At 51.9% G+C, this 16,879-nt stretch overlaps 2 protein-coding genes across 2 annotated transcripts in view; both read right to left on the bottom strand.

Moving 5' to 3' along the window:
* The window catches only part of COL7A1 (collagen type VII alpha 1 chain), a 38,657-nt gene extending 37,602 nt beyond the window's left edge, over positions 1 to 1,055 (bottom strand). The window contains exon 1 of the mRNA XM_074603067.1: positions 845 to 1,055. Coding sequence (XP_074459168.1) covers positions 845 to 1,055 — 211 coding nt within the window. The remainder of the gene's footprint in view (positions 1 to 844) is intronic.
* A 6,248-nt stretch (positions 1,056 to 7,303) lies between these two features.
* On the bottom strand, positions 7,304 to 16,625 carry UQCRC1 (ubiquinol-cytochrome c reductase core protein 1). Its single transcript, XM_074602236.1, has 13 exons — positions 16,464 to 16,625; positions 15,792 to 15,932; positions 15,231 to 15,317; positions 14,098 to 14,227; positions 13,101 to 13,299; positions 12,401 to 12,480; positions 12,141 to 12,256; positions 11,594 to 11,737; positions 10,707 to 10,867; positions 9,625 to 9,710; positions 9,036 to 9,124; positions 8,403 to 8,478; positions 7,304 to 7,528 (listed from the first exon to the last, which is right to left on the bottom strand). Exons 1-13 carry the CDS (start codon positions 16,533 to 16,535, stop codon positions 7,464 to 7,466), a joined length of 1,446 nt encoding a protein of 481 aa, XP_074458337.1. The 5' UTR covers positions 16,536 to 16,625; the 3' UTR covers positions 7,304 to 7,463.
* Positions 16,626 to 16,879: the final 254 nt, after the last annotated feature.

Here is a 16,879-nt window from a genome sequence, read left to right as displayed (position 1 = left end):
TTGTGCCCAAGCCCTCCTGCTGCCGGGCCGTGGGCAGAGGCACAGCCAGCCCTGGGAGTTTGCCCAGCTCAGCTCTCCAAGCCCAGATTTCCCGCAGCCCCTGTGCCAGGCAAAGGCTGTCCCTTGCTTGCTCCCCTTTCGGCCGATCCTGCTCTCACTTCCCCACTTTCACATCTGGGAATTGGTTCTGGCGGCTGGGAGGATGGGGTGGTTGCTCAATGCTTCCTCTCTGCCTCTACGCAAGTGTTTCACAATCGGCACCAACACCCCCTAAAAATTACCTGCGGCTCCATATAAATTTCTGGCAGGGCTCATGAAAGAGCCCCCGTCCCTCTCTTCATGGGGCTTGGCCGCTCCTTGCGCAAGGGGCACCCGACGGAGCCATGGGGAGCATCACCAGCAGCTCCAGGGCTGGTGGGAGACGTGCGGGGCGGCACCGCAGCCCAGCAGGCAGCTGCTGGCACACGTTGCACTGGGGAGGGGACGGCACAGCTCGCACCGAGGCGCGGGAGGGGGCCCTGGCCGGGACAGGCAGGGGCACGGAAGGGGGTATGTGCCACTGGAGAGCTGGGAAGGGGCTTTTGCAATCTTGGGTGCTGATAAAAGTACGTGGATGGCACAAGCTCCTTTACCTGCAGGATGCCATCGTGCCTTCCCCTACCAGGGGCGTGCCAGCCAACAGCGCTGGATCCCCGGCAGCTGTAGGATACTGTCCTGAGCGTTCACACAGCAGCCACAGTCCATGGGAAGGATGATAAACGCTTGGCCATCAGTTTGCTGGGGGGGTGAGGAAGCCAGCACCCAGGGGACGAAGGCTAGAGGAGGGGCTGGGGGCACCCCTTACCTGTGGGGCGGCAGCCAGGGCGCAGGGGGGACCATGCTGCGAAGGGATCTGTGCAGTTCACGAGACCAGACTTGTCCTCACGGCTCTTCCCCGCGAGGCTGTGCCACTGCTCCTTCAGCTCCTTGGCTGGGTGCCCGACTCCAGAAGAAAAGAATAAAAAGGACGAAGCACCCGCCCTGCCCCGCCGGGGTGAATCGCTGTCTGTCACCATGGGAACTCCTCCCCCCGCAGACCCCCCCACCCGGGATGACTTCATATCTCCATCGAGCAGGAGGCCTGCGTCACCAGGATGGCACGGGACGGGCGGCCACGTACATCTCACGCAAGGACCTTCGCAGACGTGGAAACGGTGGACGCGGGGCAGGATGGTGCAGAGCTGCGGGGGGAAGGCTGAGCACGCCAGGTGAGGGTCCCACAGAGGACCACACAGCACATCTCCAGAGGAACCACAACAAGGGACTCTCAGACCTCCAGCTCCTTGCAGAACACAAGTCTGCAGCACCTCTGTCCCCCTCCTCGTCGCCATCGAGGAGGGAGGAGCGCAGGATCCTGTCTGTGGTCCCCCACGACCTTTGGGAGTCACCAGCCTAGGACCATGGGGACCTCATCCCTCTCCATCCTCCTCAACAAAGCCAGGACAAGGTCACCTGTGAGTCACTGCTGCGCGTGCGAGGCAGAAACAGGAGATACTTGTGTTCCCATGTCATAGGGGCTCCCGCCAAGCGCTGCACATCTGGAACAGCTGTAAACAAAGCAGGGGAAGTCAGAGAGCCACGGCGGGGAGCAGCAGGGACCTCCAGCCTCGCAAGCAGCTGGGTTGTGTGGGGGGGGAATGGGTAGGAGGAGATGCAGAACCACCACGTGGAGGCCAGACGCCCAGGGCTCAAGCACACTCACCCACCGCCTCTTCCTGGAAGCCCCCCCGGCACGGCAGGGCATCCTCTGCACCAAGTGAGCAGAGGCAGGAACTTGCCACGGACAGACTGCCTGCCGCTCCAGTTCCTACGGCCACCGCTCCCACGCCATATCCATGGGCAATTATTGCCACAGATGCCGACCTGGGAATCACACCCTCCAAGTTCCGTCGGTAGCACCGGAGTCTGTTTCTCGACGGCTACGAGCGCTGCTCAAGAGCGCTGCGGTCCGAAGGGAGAGGGCATGGGTTTGGCACATAGGAATCTGTACAACGCTCAGCGGCACACTGTACCCTGGGAAACTCAGAATACAGTTTTCTGAAGCTGCAATACATCAACTGCTAAACCTTGAAGAAACATAACTTTAATTCCTTAGATTAAACGTTCAAATAAGAAAAAAATCCCCCCCGAGAAAAGTCAGCTCACTCTTCCCTAAATATAACAAACAGAAGATAAGCGGCACGTTCCCTTTATAGCATTATCCAAGTGCCTACTCTGAGTAAAAGCTACCTGCAAAGTAGGAAATAGTGCACAGCGCTGGGGCCGCTTTACAAACCACTCTGCGCATCTGAGTCGTCGTGTGCCACGGGCAGTGCGTGTGGAGCGGTTTTATTCTGCGTACTGCGCCAAGTGTCAGCACCCGCATTCACGGGAGGGCAACGCAGCACCCAGAAAAGCTAAATGCTCAGTGTCACACCGCAGGCTCTTGGCGAAACTAGTAAGAACGCTCAGATATTCAGGCCCCTGTTTCAATATCTTAATTCTATAATTAGCCTTGCTCACATCAGGTCATGTGGCATTCAGTCCAGCTTCCCTCACTGTCCTCGTGCTGTCACACCAAGGCAGCACACAGAGCCTTAAACGATCCCAAGATGCAGCAGAGGCTCAGCGATGGATGGTGGGACACCGAGCAGGAGCAGTATCTCCAGAGCACCAGGCGGGTGTTCCAGCAGAGGTACCACTCCTTTCGACACCTCTTTGCACAAAAAAAAAATAAAATATCCCTCCTGCTCTCACAGACCAGGGCTGGGACATCCCCAGGCTGCCACCCCCAGCAGTCTAGTGCTGGACCAGCAGCTCCGTTTTCCAGTCCTAGGCAGGTGAGGAACCTGGGCAGATCCTCCTCCAGGCACCACGCTTCTAGTCGCTTTTCTGGGCATCCCTAGCCATGGGCTCAATGGGCAGCAAAGCAGAACCTCAGCCTGGCAGCCCTACTAAAAACCTCAGAGCCCTGAGGAAGGAAAATGTAAGGGGGAAGAGCTGGAAAGAAGAGATCTGCATGGAAAAGTGAGAACCACTGATCCTCTTCGGATGGCGTGTGGGGTAAAGCAGCTTTTAATGAGGGTGTTCAGGGCTCAGACTCGCCCCCTTGCAGACATGACACTGAAGAAAGAGCTGAGACAAAGATGCCAAGTCCTGCCACAGTGCCCTGCTCAGCCTCGTGCCTCACAGCAGCCCGGGACGGCTGTTGCTGGCGGTCAGGCCTGGATGGGCCCTTTGTCCTTTGCTTTTCCGCACAATGAATACGCTAAAGCTTTGGATGAGCCGTTTCCTTTTCCAAATAGGATACAGGATTTCTGGATATGACTCCAGATACTGCTGCTTACCATTCCTCTCTCCCGGTGTACAAAGCCCCCATGGTGCACAGAAGGGTAAGGTGAAGCGCAGGAGGCCTGGGCAGGGCAAGCCTGTGAGTCTGCCAAGCATCGGTACCACCCTCACCCTAGCGATCCTGCAACCCTGGTGGGCGACGCTTCGTCACAGGGAGAACTCAGCCCTCCACTGATCAAACTACACGGTATAGGGATTGGCCAGGGGAAAAGATCCCTGGTTACAGCCACGCCGATGCCTCGGTTAATCCCTGCACCAAGGGGTCCAAGCAGCGTGAGGATCTGCCAACACAAGACACCAGCAGAGCCGCGCTTCTCCTGCCCCATCTCCTAAACCCCCTTCACCTATTGCTCCCACTGCCATTTTCCACCGGCCTCGGCAGGAGAGTGCATAGAGAAGCAGGCCCGGAGGGCTGCGGGCTCTCCTCCCAAAAGCTCTTTGGCACCAAAGAGCGGCACGGCTCCAAGCCTCTCATTTCTGTGAAAGCCTCTCTGCAGCTCCCTGCTTCCCTGAGGACAAGCTTGGCTCAGCACCTATGTGATTAGTATCAACTGTACTTTCCAGGGGGGGTAATTAGTTCAGGTGAGGCAACTACTGACAGTTGGCTGCTGCGGCCCCTCTTTTGGCAAGCACCCGAATCCCAAACAAGCAGCTCACATATCAAAGAGGCTGCCTGCTCCACAAGCAGATCCACCCTGCACATCTGCCCCGGCCCTGCAGCCCCACACTGGGGGTACCAACAGCTTTTCCTGCTAGAGACCAGGGAAACCTGGCGCACTCGGCGCAGGTCGCTAGCAAGCACTCCCCGTTCTCACTGCTAGATTTTATGTACCCAGAATAGCTCTGTATGCTGGGAAAAAAAAAGTCACTGAAGCGCTGTGCGGGTGGCATTACGGAGCCTTGCATAGGGTGCACACAACGACGCACAGCGCCCTCTCTTCCAGCCAAGAGACGGAGTACCGAGGTGTCAGGGAGGGGAAGCAATTGCCTAGAGGGAGGTGGAGGGCGTGAGCTTCGAAGAGGGAACTTTACCAGGAGAGGATAAGACAGCTCGTACCGTGCAGAAGGGGCGGGAGCAAAGGCCAGTTCACACACCAGACTAAGTTTATCAGCACAGTCTAATGGGATCCCAAGTAACCTTCCAAGTGAAGTACCAAAATAAAACACTTAAGCCATTGAAAACTAGACTGGTCAAAGAGCCCCGCCGAACAATCCTGCATTGTCCAGGGAGCCAGGAAACAGATTTATTAGGTCACCCAGGCCATCTCCAGTTTCAGTGAAATTGCCCTGTTCTAGGGATGGTTCCAACTCCCTCCTCTGGCACTGCCCCTGTCCTTCACTGGGCAGCGGAAACTGCAGGAAGGGGAGGGGAGAGGTCCAGCGAAAGATCTCACTTTTTCAAGGTTCAGGAAAAGCGCTGAGGTAGGACACTTCCATCATGCCAGACGTTTCCCAGTTTGGATTCCCTTGGACTGAGGCTGCTCTGGTGGAGGAACAGAAATACACCCCTACGGCTTAAACAGCAGAAGACCTGCCAACGAGATTAGAGCTTCAGTTCCTCCAGCACCACGGGATTCAGCTGCCAAATGCCTGACGACTCTGCACTAATTCCAGATTACGCTTCCCAGGCCCCTCACTATGGCTCAGAGTACGGGTGTCTCTGCCAAGCAATAACACTCTCGAATCCTGAATGGGTTTCCCCTCCCCACCTTTTAGATCCCCAGTCTGGCTGCTTCTTGTTTACCAAGGAAAAATGATATCACAAACCTCTCAATCCTTAGAGCTTGTGAGACGCACGTGTTTCTGGACGCACGGACTGCCACAGCACCCAAACGTGACAGGCACTACAAGGCTAAGTGCCATTGGAATAACAGCCAGAAGATGTCAACATCTTGGGCATGGTTCAGCCTCGACTCCGAACTGCTAGCGGGCACCCAACAGCACCCTGCACCCAATGCCACTCACCAGGGCATGGCTCTTAGACCGGATCAGCCCAGATACTCAGACTTCTACAAGGATAAAAGCATCTACAAAATACCTTCTAACGCTGCATAAGCCAGCCACCCTTGCACCCAGCCACCAAGAGCTGCAGCCTCCTGGTCAGGAGGGAGCAGGTGTGAAGTCCTCCCTGAAGTGCTGGGAGCGTGCCGCTCAGCACAGCCAGCCTGCTGCTTCTGCAGAGAAACAGAGCAGTTTGGAAAGCAGCCGTCGCAGAGGGGTTTGAACCTCCTCCTAGTACAAAGTCGTGCAGGAAGGCCTGGGGAATTACTCAAGGAGAACAACCATTGCCAAGCGGATACCTCCAGAGAAGAAAACTTGTAGGAAATGCTAACGCAAGGATGTACATCTCCCTTTCCTCGTATTTCTCACCAACTGCAGAGTACCCTGGAAGCTCACCTAGGGGAGAGGGAAATATATAGCAATGGAAGACAAAAGAGGATTAGTCTGATTGCAGTCACAAAACCAAGACAGAATCATTTACTGGTTTCACAAGGCTTGAGGCGTAAGTAAGCTTCTTTAGTTTTTCAGCCCTCAGTGCACTTGCAACGAGCCAGAGCTTGCGACGATAGTTAAACCCAAATTGCATCAAGAACATTTAACAGTTTCAAACTTGCCTAGTATAAGCAATGAGTTCAGACACACTGACTCTCTCATCAAGAATCCAGATTCAGCACAAATGATTTAGTACACTGGATTAGTCTCAAGTGTAATGACTAACTCCTAGAAACTTTTACACTATTTTTAAATCCCACTTGCCAGGGCAGCACCTGGAAATTAAATGAGAATCCCAGGGAGATTTATCCCAAAGACAAAAATTATACAGGAGTACCTCACAGCTTCCAAAGGTAGCTCTGACAGGCTAGTGCCACCTGGTGGGACGCTTTTCTCCATCCTCCTTGCTCAGTTTCACCCTTTCTGTTCCATGTTCCAGCTTCCCAGAGGCAAGACAAGGGAGCAACAACCAGATTAACACCAGAAAAAGCAGGAAGGGCTGGGTAGCTCTATCAACTATTCAGATGTAGGTGTTATCTTCCAGGCATAGGCCAGGTCACCCTATACTTCAGTCAGCAGCTCTCAGCTATTCCATAGCTGAGACAGACTGGATAGATGGAGGCTCACCTGCAAGAGGACTGTGTATACAAAACCCAACACACTCCGTAACAATCTCTGCTCATTACGGAGCTGGTTTACAGATAACCAGGAAGCTTAAGATGAGATGTAACACATTCCCATACAGGCTCTGGAAAAATGTTTGTCTAGCAACAGCTCTAGCTCCTCACGCTACCCTGACTCTGCTAGAGACAACCACCTCCATCGTACTGAGGCAGCATCAGGCAAGGCCCAGCTGATGACCTTCACCAGCTTCAACAGGTGGTGGGAACTCAGCCGACCAGTCTTGCCTGTAACTGGCTAGGGAGAGAGGGGCTGCACAAACTGCCCCTCCGCAGAGGCAGTCGCTCCAACACCAGAGTCACAAACAGCCAAGCCAGAAACACTAACGCCACAGCCCAGGGACAGGAAGCAGACCACCTTTCCACAGATACATTTTGATCTCCTCGATGAGCAGGAGAGCACAAAGGTTCCCCTCAGCCGAGGGCTCTTTGCTCTTACGTCTGTACAAACAGCAGCGTGACAGCCTGAGTTTGACCATGCTGCTGCGCGCACAGAAGGGCACAGTGGAAATAGCTAGAGCTACCCTGGCAGCCTTGTACCAGCGGAAAGACTTCCTTCAACCAGCCTAAAGACAAGACCTCTGAATCAGGACACTGCTAGCTCAGGACAGAGGAGGCGGGGCTGCAGACAGACACACAGACAAGTTTCTAGCATAAGCCCTGACAAATCAAGACTGACTGATCCAATACCTCACCAATTTGGCAAGATGTCTACACGCACACAACCCAGCAAGACACGGCTGACTCCCAGCAGAACCAACTCCACGTAGGATATATTTATTTTTATTTTTATACATTTAACATCGAGAAGATGGCCATTTTGATGGGACTCATCTTGCCCCTGGTGCACAAGACATTAAGAGCCAGGAGGAACCTGTCACAGTCCACAGCTTCATTATTTCCAACCTGCAGGGACACGTCCTAGAAGCGGATCCAGTACATGGCACTGCGGATACGGTTGTAATCCAAGAGCTGTTCAATGGGACCTGAGTGAACAGAACAAGAGTCAGTCACTGGAGACGTAGTTAAAATCCCTGTGCAGATTCACATGGTCTTAAAGCAGATGGCGGCAGAGCAGGCTGCGCTCACAATACAGAGCGGCTATGCACAAAACCAGGTAACTACAGCTCAAACCTCCATCAGGAAAACCAGCAGATACCATCTCCTGACAGAGAAATTGTTACTTGTTTCCTCAGAATAAGTTTTCTCATGCTGCTCCACAATGCTCAGTAAAACTCCACACACAGGTATGAAATACAGAGAGCCATCAAGTCACTGAGATTTTGTCTAGTTCATGCCAACTTCCTGCTCAAAAACCCTCTCCCTTTTCCAAGCCGCTCTGCTTTGAAGGCCAGAGGAAACAGCTGCATGGAGGAGGGGAATCCACAACACACAGGAAGGAGGCAGCAGAGCGGAGCTGAGCTGCTCAGGCAGGTTTTCCGAGAGGAATTTGTCCTTGGCCAGACAGACATGCCAGAGCAGCGCAAGAGAATCAGGTCCCTTCACTTCCCTTATATAAACCACCATGACCCCAGGGTAAGGACACCTGGCAGATGCCGCTGGGCCTGCACCCAGCGATGGGACTCCCAGTCTTAGTCACAGCTCCACAGCAAGCATAGAGGTGGGAGGACAGCCAGCAGCTCGCTGCCACTGCGCCTCCATCACCTGCAGGTTCGAACTCCTGGCAAGTGCGCCTCAGCACATCTAACGTGCAGCGGTAGGAGGACACCAGCAAAGAACCAGAGTGGTTAAGAGGCCAGAAGAGACACACAAAAAAATGCCTACAGCTCACCTCCACGCAGCTTTTGACCCCTTCCTGTTTTCTGAGCTACCGTGTACTAATTGCCGTGTACGACTTACCAACTGCTGCAACTGCCGGGCATTTGTCATAAATGTATTTACTGCAGACTTCTCTCACCATTCTTGCATCAACGGCCTAATAAATATCAAACAAGCAATTAATGACCCTTCTAGCAGACCTGTATTTCTCAAAGTTGGAAGTTACTGTTGCCATTAGATATCAAGATCATTAAAGAGATACTGTCAGACCCTTGAGGGCCACCTGCACCAACTGTCCAGCTCTCATCTGCAAGGATGGCTAACTTTCTACACAACACATTCTTCTGAGGGTACAGAAGACATGGCAGTCCAAGGGATAAGCCTTCCAAGGGATACAGTGGCTGCGGAATTACACAAACTAGATGCTGGTCATCTCCAGGGAAACCGTTAAGGGAATTTCAAGTTGTGCTGCTTAACACGGGCAAATGCCCTCTTTCCAGGATGGACTAAATCCAGCCACAGGGACACAGGACACATTGAGTCTATGCCAGAGATTCTGACATCTTTATATCAGTGTCAGTGAGCTGACCGCCTGGACTCCAGGCAGCTTGACTAAGGGATAAGTAAGCTTCACATTACTGCAGCAAACTACGGCCAGAAAATGCTGACACCAACCACACTTAGGTACCCCAACCAAAACAAAAGGATACCTACAGCAATCCTGGCATCCCATTCCTCCAGAGGGATACGGCGCCCATAGTTTAAGAGATGGCTTCCGATATTCTCACACACTGGGGTAGTACCTAGATGTTGAAGATACCATGTGGTCAGCATAGATGAAAGCCTTCCAGAATTGCACAGCCTGATCATCAGTCAACGCAGACAGAAGAAACTCTAGCCATTAAACCGGCTTCTGATAAAGTACCAGTCATAGTTATCACTCTACGCAGCTCTGTCAGGAGTTAAGCAATACAAAGACTGCTTCACCAGTCTCCCAAAGCGTTACAGCCAAGGCAGACCAGTTTGAGGGTCTCGATTCTAACTTCACCAGGCAGCATATTATTCACTCTCAGCAACAAAACGACTAGAAGTTTACAGAGTCAGAGCTAGCCTGGAGCGCAGCAGGCTGGGGTCAGCTGCTTTGACAACATGGCAGCAGGAATGCAGAGCAGGGGAAAGGAAACTTTGCCCAGTGCCTGCCAGCAGTACTGCTATGTCTAGGAGAGCTCCTGCTCCCCAGGAGAGACATAAGGGGTAACCCTCTGAAAGCTGCACAGCGGTCAATCCATACACCAGAACATACCATCCAGTTGAGCCACCATGGCATTTCGGAGATAGTTCTTGGCTCTCTTCACTTCTGACTCTGTGGTACTAGTGCACAGACGCATCCTGGAGAGGAGACGGAAAGACCACTAAAGCTCTTAAAGATGTTTGTCTGCTCAGACAGCAAGTGAATTCCTCCCTTTCCCAAGCCTCTGCAGAAATAAGCTATTATCACCATCACTTGTCTTGCAGGCTCGAGATTCACTCTTGATCACCACAGAGTGGCTAAGAACTGGGGAGCACCGAACAGCAGGAGGTAAGAGCTCAAGCTTACAGGCAGGGGACATCAGCCAGCAGGTTACACGCTGACTTACACTCACAAAGGCCTAAACAGCCCTGGTGCTGGCTCTAGCTTGCCCATCAGTGGTCTGCAGTACGCTATCACAAGAGAAGGAAAGCTTGTCAGCCATTCCCAAGCACGGCAAGCTGCTATGGAAACTGATGCTGAAAGAACAAGGCATTTCCACAGAGTCTGTTTGGTCTCCAGCTGCTAAATCCCTTCCTCCCCTGCCAACTGCAACGTCTCCGAGGCAAGGGCTAACTCCATCTGCTCCATACACAGCATGGCTCGGCTCTGAATCTCAGATGTATCCTCGAACCATTAGTGGGATATGCATGTATACAATAAGATGTATAGACAGAAGGCCCACAACCACTGGCATGACTCCAGCATCAGGGCATTTATCAGCCACAACACAACAGTCTGAAAGGCAGGAACTCTGACGGCTTCACTCAAGCTTAACATAACAACGGCAGTACGTCTCTTACCTGGTAAAGCCTTGTCTCTAAGGAACAATCTCACTTGTATATAAAAAAACCCCAAAGCCTCAGTGCTAATACTTGGAAGCATGAATGAAAGACCTGAAAAGCCCTAAGGGACTAAAATAGCTCCTCAAAACATTTACAGAAACCACTTAAAGGATCACTTAACCAGAACGCAAGCTACTAAGAAGTTCATAAAGAGACACAGCTCTCTGAAGAACCTAATACGCTCCCCATCAGCTCAGTATCCCACAAGAGGGTCAGATTTTAAACAGGAACTTTTGCCAAAGTTATACTTACCACTCCCCCTGAGCACAATACAGCATATCATCTATGGACAGAGGATCAGAAACAAAATGGAAACCGAAGAGGCCGGTATCAGAGTAAGAGGTGTTGAAAGTCTGGAAACTGTGGCAGAGATTATGCTCCACAGCAAGCGTAGCCAGCCTGCTGGACTGATTCTGTAAATAAGGAGATACCGTCAGCCATTTCAGTCTTACAGCTTCCTCACAACTCAAATTCTTTCCAACTGAGCTGTGTTCGCAAAGACCACAGACAAGACGGAGCGGAACAGTTTGCTGAAGAAGAGCTTAATTTAGGCCCTTCATGTGGTCAACAGATGAGATTTGCTGGTGGAAAAGCCACAGACAATGGCCTAAGAGTCCATCCAGCACAAGCATTTCCTTTCCCAGCCGCAGATGAGGAGCTGGTATGCATACCACCATAGGAGTGGGAGAAAATGGGAAGTGCAAAGTCTCCCCGTAACAGGGGTTAGCACAGCTATGCAGGCCAGACAGATTTCAGACAAGAATGGATGTAACGTTGGGGTTTTTAACAAGTTCCACCTGCTTTCTAGTTGTAAGGCAAGCTTGCATCATAAGACTATAGACGACTCGGTCCTGCTTCCACCACCGCCCCCACCGACTGGTCAGTTTGTGAGGGTGAGAATAAGCTGCTGAGAATTCACCAGCTAAACCTCTTCCAAACCTAGCAGAGAAGTCTCAGTTCATCTGCCAGCATCATCTTGATTAGCCTTCATCGCACTTCTATCCTACTTTCCAGAGTCCTAGCCACTTCACAGCTGGAAGCTGACCATAACAGTCTTCCATAAAGCACAATCACCCACAGTCTCCCTAACATTTCGTATTAAAAGGCTCCAGGCTCTATCACAGTCACAAGCCTCTTACCTTACCACCTCCAAACGTGCGGTCGTAGCGTCCAATGATAGCATTAGCCACATTGAGGACAACGTTGTCTGGATCAGCCCATCCTGGCCCCTCCACAGCAAGAGCAATATGGGCAACAGGGAGAGCATCATCTCTGGCACGGATCTAGAAAATCATCAAGGAGCAGGGGAGACCTGGATGAGCACTGAGGCTTTGTCTGCAGCCTGCTGCAATGCAAGGCTGACAAACTGGAGGACTTGATATTATCCCAGTGAAATGACAGAGTCCCAGGCACTACGGAGCACAAACCAGCTGCTCTGATACAGTATTTCCAGCAGATGACGTGAGCGACAGCCTCATATTCCTAATGGATTTGGGCCTATCTAAAACGCAACGTGTTGGGGCAACAAGCCCCAAGAACAGAACACGGGCATTATCAAGATGCTGTCTCATCAGCTTCTCTGAGACACACAGATTTTTCCTCTCAGAGGCAGCTACAGCTGGTTTCACATTCACTCAACAGTTTGGCAACAGCTGCTTGTTTTGTTCAGGATCAAAACAACTTTACCTCACTCCCTGTGAAGCGACAGCGCGGGAGGACAGGCACAGCATCGTCTTTGTATGTAAATGGCACTCCACTGAAGTGTTGCCTAGCTGCATCTACCAGCTCTTTGTGCGAAATACCTGGCAATGGGAAAGACACAGATTTGCAGTCTTAAACAGCTTAAACAAAATAATCTGATTTCGCATCAGAGATGCGTTACAGGGGTTTGATCACTAGCTTGGAAATACCCAGGCTTCCCAGAATCACGAGGATCTAGAACTTACCTCCAGCAGCTGCCAGGACCATACGAGGTGCCTTGAAGTGAGTATCAACATACGAAGCTAGATCCGCTCGAGTCAGATGCCTAGAATAAAACAGACAGTCCTAGTGCATCAGCATTTAGAGAGACGAGAGGCTTAGGAAAAGCAAATTCACAGTGCAGACACAGCAGTGATGTTGTTGATTCTCTTAGTTGTAGGGTAACAATACTTTTTACAAGGAAGACTACGTTGTCTGTGCTTTTGCTGTGCTCTAATTCCAGAACATAGAGAACAGAAACCAGCAGCCAAGAAACCGGTGGAGAGTTAAGGATAAACTTCAGTACAGAACAGAATACTGACCCTGGTCGCTGAGCTACCAGTATCCTAACAGGTATGTACAGTCAAGGCCACTGCTTAAATGAGCACCACTGGCTCTTAATTTCTCTAACAGTGTCGAACTGACAGGTGTGGGAGAAGGTTCAACCCGGCCCTACCAACCTCACATCTTAAGTGAGAGAGATTCTAGAGAAGAACGTGCAGCATTACACTTTCACCAGCACCAACGGGGAAAACAGAGTCGAGACACAACAAGAAGCCTGTGGGCACAGATCACCCCTGCGTACAGACTGGTTTCCTCGTGCAGTCACCACTACCGAGAAGCAGCAGCCATGCACCCCAAGGACTGAACCCACGGGCTGTGCACTGCATCCAGCCTGTTGCTCACTTGATGTTTTCTGTGGTCCCCTCGACAGTGCGGGCCAGCGGAGTTCCCTGGAAAGCAGTGGCATGAAGGTAATCAAAGGTAACATCCGTCAAGTTGCTGTCGATTTCTTTCATCTCCTGAAGGATGACGCCACGTTCCTTCTCAATCTGAGAATCCTCCAGCGCACAGTTCTGCACGATGTCAGCCAGAAGCTCTACAACTGCAACATATTTCCTACGTTAGCAATCCCATTGCCTGACTGCTACCCACTGCTGCTGACAGGAGAAAAGACATACAGGCAGCAGGGGTACCACAAGAGGATTGAGCAACAAACCACACTGGGGAGCAGATGTAACATAACAGAGACGAGTACTACCCATTCCCAGAGCATCAGAGAGAGACAAACAACACTGTTTTAGCATGAAGTCACCAAGTCAGCTTGCAAAGCATCACTGCCAGCGGAAAGCAGGCAACAGCTGCAGAGGGTGAAGCACACCAGCAGCAGGGTATTGCTGCAGAAACATGCTGAATCCTTACAGGGAGCTTGCAACATCTACAGCGTAGCCCGCATCTACAGTAGGGCCCGCAGCTCTGACTCAAATCACCGTCTCTGGATAAAACTGACCCAAAGAAGAGTCCGCACATGGTAGTACAGAGCACAAGCAACACCCACAAGAGCTGCACTGAGCGCTCTGACGCAGTAGCTGTCGCTGACCTCAGTTTCCCAGCTCGATAAAACAACCACAGACTACTGAATCCCCTCCTGTCAATATAGTGCAGCCTGATAACAAGATCTCTGCAAAACTGGTTTTAGAAACACATGAACTTGCAGCCTTGAAACACCATGTCATGGTAGTGCTCTCTTCAACTACCAACTAGAACCTCCAATTTACTGCTCAGCTACAACTTCATTCCCTGGTCTGTTGTTAGAAAGGATGCTGGTGGGAGAGAAACACAAGCACACATGCTTGCTTCATCCTTAAGCTCCGAACGAGACTTTGCCCACTGGCTATCCTACCTTTGGGCATGTCCTTGGACAAGGCTTTTATGTAATAGGCAGTCTGCTCACGCGAGGTGTACCCGTTCAGGTGAGCGCCCATACTCTCCACCTCCTTCTCAAAGGCAGCGCAAGGACGCTTCTTTGTGCCCTAAAAGAAAACAGATAAACACAATTATGAAATTAACAGATTTCCCTCTCAGGTAGAGCTAAAGCAAGGAAAAGAACAATAAAGACCTGAAACAATAAAACCTGTCACATGATTCATAAAAGCCAAGAGCACGTGCAGAAAGCAAAAGATTTAAAACTTGGCTTATTTACTCTAGCTAAAGGATGGCTAAAGTGTATTTTGAAAGACCAGCAAAAACCCAGCAGGAAAGGAGAAGATCTACACTAAGAGACAACAGTGGCTGAAGTGACATCAGCGGACGTAAACCAAGAACAAACCTAAACCAAAAATAAGCAGGTTTCTAGCTATCCCCATAGCAATATTCAGAAAAAGCCAGAACTGGAGCAGAAAACTACTTTTAATACAGAACTCTTCTCTTAAGGAGCAAGCCAGATGCCGCAGTTGCCTATGACGGCACAGGCTGGACTCGAGTCAGCAAGTCCCAGGCTCAGATACTTTCTGCCCTAGGGCTGTTCAGCAGGCACTTACATTATTAGAAAAGTAATAGCTGTAGGCTCTAAACTTTGGTGGTCCTCTAAGAAAACCAAAGAAAAATAAATGGCTACAGTAAATGATGCTTTGAGCTCTGCTTGCTAACCTGAAGAAACACGCTTCATAACATAATCACATATGTGCGCTACGCAGTGGCTAGGATAGTCAGGGATTGGAACCAGAGCGTTGGATACTCAGTCTCGCTTGTTACTTACAACGTTTTTTTCCTTTAAGAGGGGAAATACCAACTAGTAAATAAGAGTCGCCTTAATTCGTGCACGCTTGCAAGTTGCCGCATATGCAAAGAGCACCATATAGGCTAGGTGCCTTTTGAAGTTTATTTTTATACTATGTGCAAAGTATCTGGGATTCAGATGGCCTGATTTACACTCTCTCAACAGCTATAGCCTCCGAAGCGAGAGCACAATATATAAGCGAATACTCAGAACAGCTCTCTGTGCAGTCCTGTGCCAGACCTAGCATACCTCCTTACCTTAAAGGCCAGGTGTTCCAGGAAGTAACCAGCTCCATTGTTCTTCTCATCTTCATAGCGGCTCCCCACCCCGATCCACACACCCACCTAACGGCAAAAGCATCAACTACGCATATTAGAAAAGAAAACAACATAATCAAGCCTCATGCCACAAATTTAACAGCAGGGACAAGAAGTATCCTCCACAGACAACGTACTAGTAGCACCAAAATAAGAACAAGCACCAGACGCTGTTTCCCATACACATTTTGGCTTTTTATCTAGCAGCTTTGCCAAACCCTACTTTTGCCAGAGATATGACTACTACTGGTCACTTACTGCTTACACAAAAACATTAAGGCTGAGAAAACTTGTAGAGCATGAAAGCTTGACTACAGGCTTATACAAGCCAGGAGAAGCCTTCTACTGCTGCATTAATCACACCAGTTAATAAAGAGAAGTGGTAGGGTCTCTGTCAAAAACTTCAGTTCAAATAGAGGTTTGTCACTTTTGGAAGACATGCTACAGACTAGGCAAGGCTGAGATCATTTCAAGTAAGCCCTTAACCTACATTAAACTTACCGTACATGTTGGCTGATTGGACTCCTCTGAAGCTACACGGAGACCATTGTCCAGGGTGGTGACTTGGGTCTCAGGGATATTTTGGAGTGTCTGGGCATATGTGGCAGCACCTCGGTTCCTTGTCAAAGTCAATAAAGCTGCCTACAAAAAAGAAATAAACGCTACCATCATCACTAAACAGCAGCTTCCCTCTTGCAGGGCTGACCTCCAGAATGCAGAGTGCCGGGCACACGGCTGACCAAAGCTAGACCAGACAAGCTCTTTCACGTTTATATGGGGGAGTTGCTGCTGCACACCGCTCGTTAACCGGAGAGCTGGAAACGCTCAGCAGTACCAGAGATTTCAAGCAGGTCGAAAACCCCAGCGAAGAGTCCCATGAATTGGTTAAAAACCAGTACCGGGGAGGAGGAGAGGAGCCGACAGCAGGCCCCCAACAACACCCGCAAAGGGTGAAGGCCACCGCTGCCCCCCGCCGGGCCCGGCCCCCCTCCGGAGGCAGGAGGTTTCCATGGCGACCGCCGCCCGCCCCGCACAGGCCGCCGCGTCCCCGTGACCTTCCCAGCCGGCCGGCCTGCTGGGCCCGGCAGCCCCACCGCACCGCAGAGCCTCCCGTCCCCCTCGCCGGCCTCCCGCCGACCCGCCTCGCCGCTTGCCGCCGCTGCGGTGACTCACGGAGGGGCGAGGGCCCCGCAGCAACGCCCGCCCGGCCGCACACCCCGCCCGGCACACAGAGGAAGCCGCCATCTTGTCTCCGCCGCCGCCGACCGACGGGGCCGCGCCGCGCCTGCGCAGGAGGGCGGGGCTCGGGGGCGGGGATGCGCATGCGCACGAGGCCGGGGCGGTGCCTGCGATGCGCATGCGTAGGAGGGGAGGGCGGGCTGAGGGCGGCGCATGCGCAAACCGGGGTGTGGGGGGGTGCGCAACGGCGCCCGCTGGTGGCGGGAGGGCGCGGCGGCGGGTGAGGCCGGGACCGGAGTGGGTACCGACCCGTACCGGTCCCTCGGCCGCAGCCCGACGGACCCGGAGCGGGTCGGAGGGGGAAAAGTGGCAGAAAAGGGCCAGAGGGAAGGGGGTGGCGGGCCAGCTTG

Source organism: Larus michahellis, chromosome 10, assembly GCF_964199755.1.
Source record: "Larus michahellis chromosome 10, bLarMic1.1, whole genome shotgun sequence".
Taxonomy (NCBI): Eukaryota; Metazoa; Chordata; class Aves; order Charadriiformes; family Laridae; genus Larus; species Larus michahellis.
The sequence above is the reverse complement of the archived record's forward strand: the minus strand, read 5'-3'. Positions and strand labels throughout refer to the sequence as shown.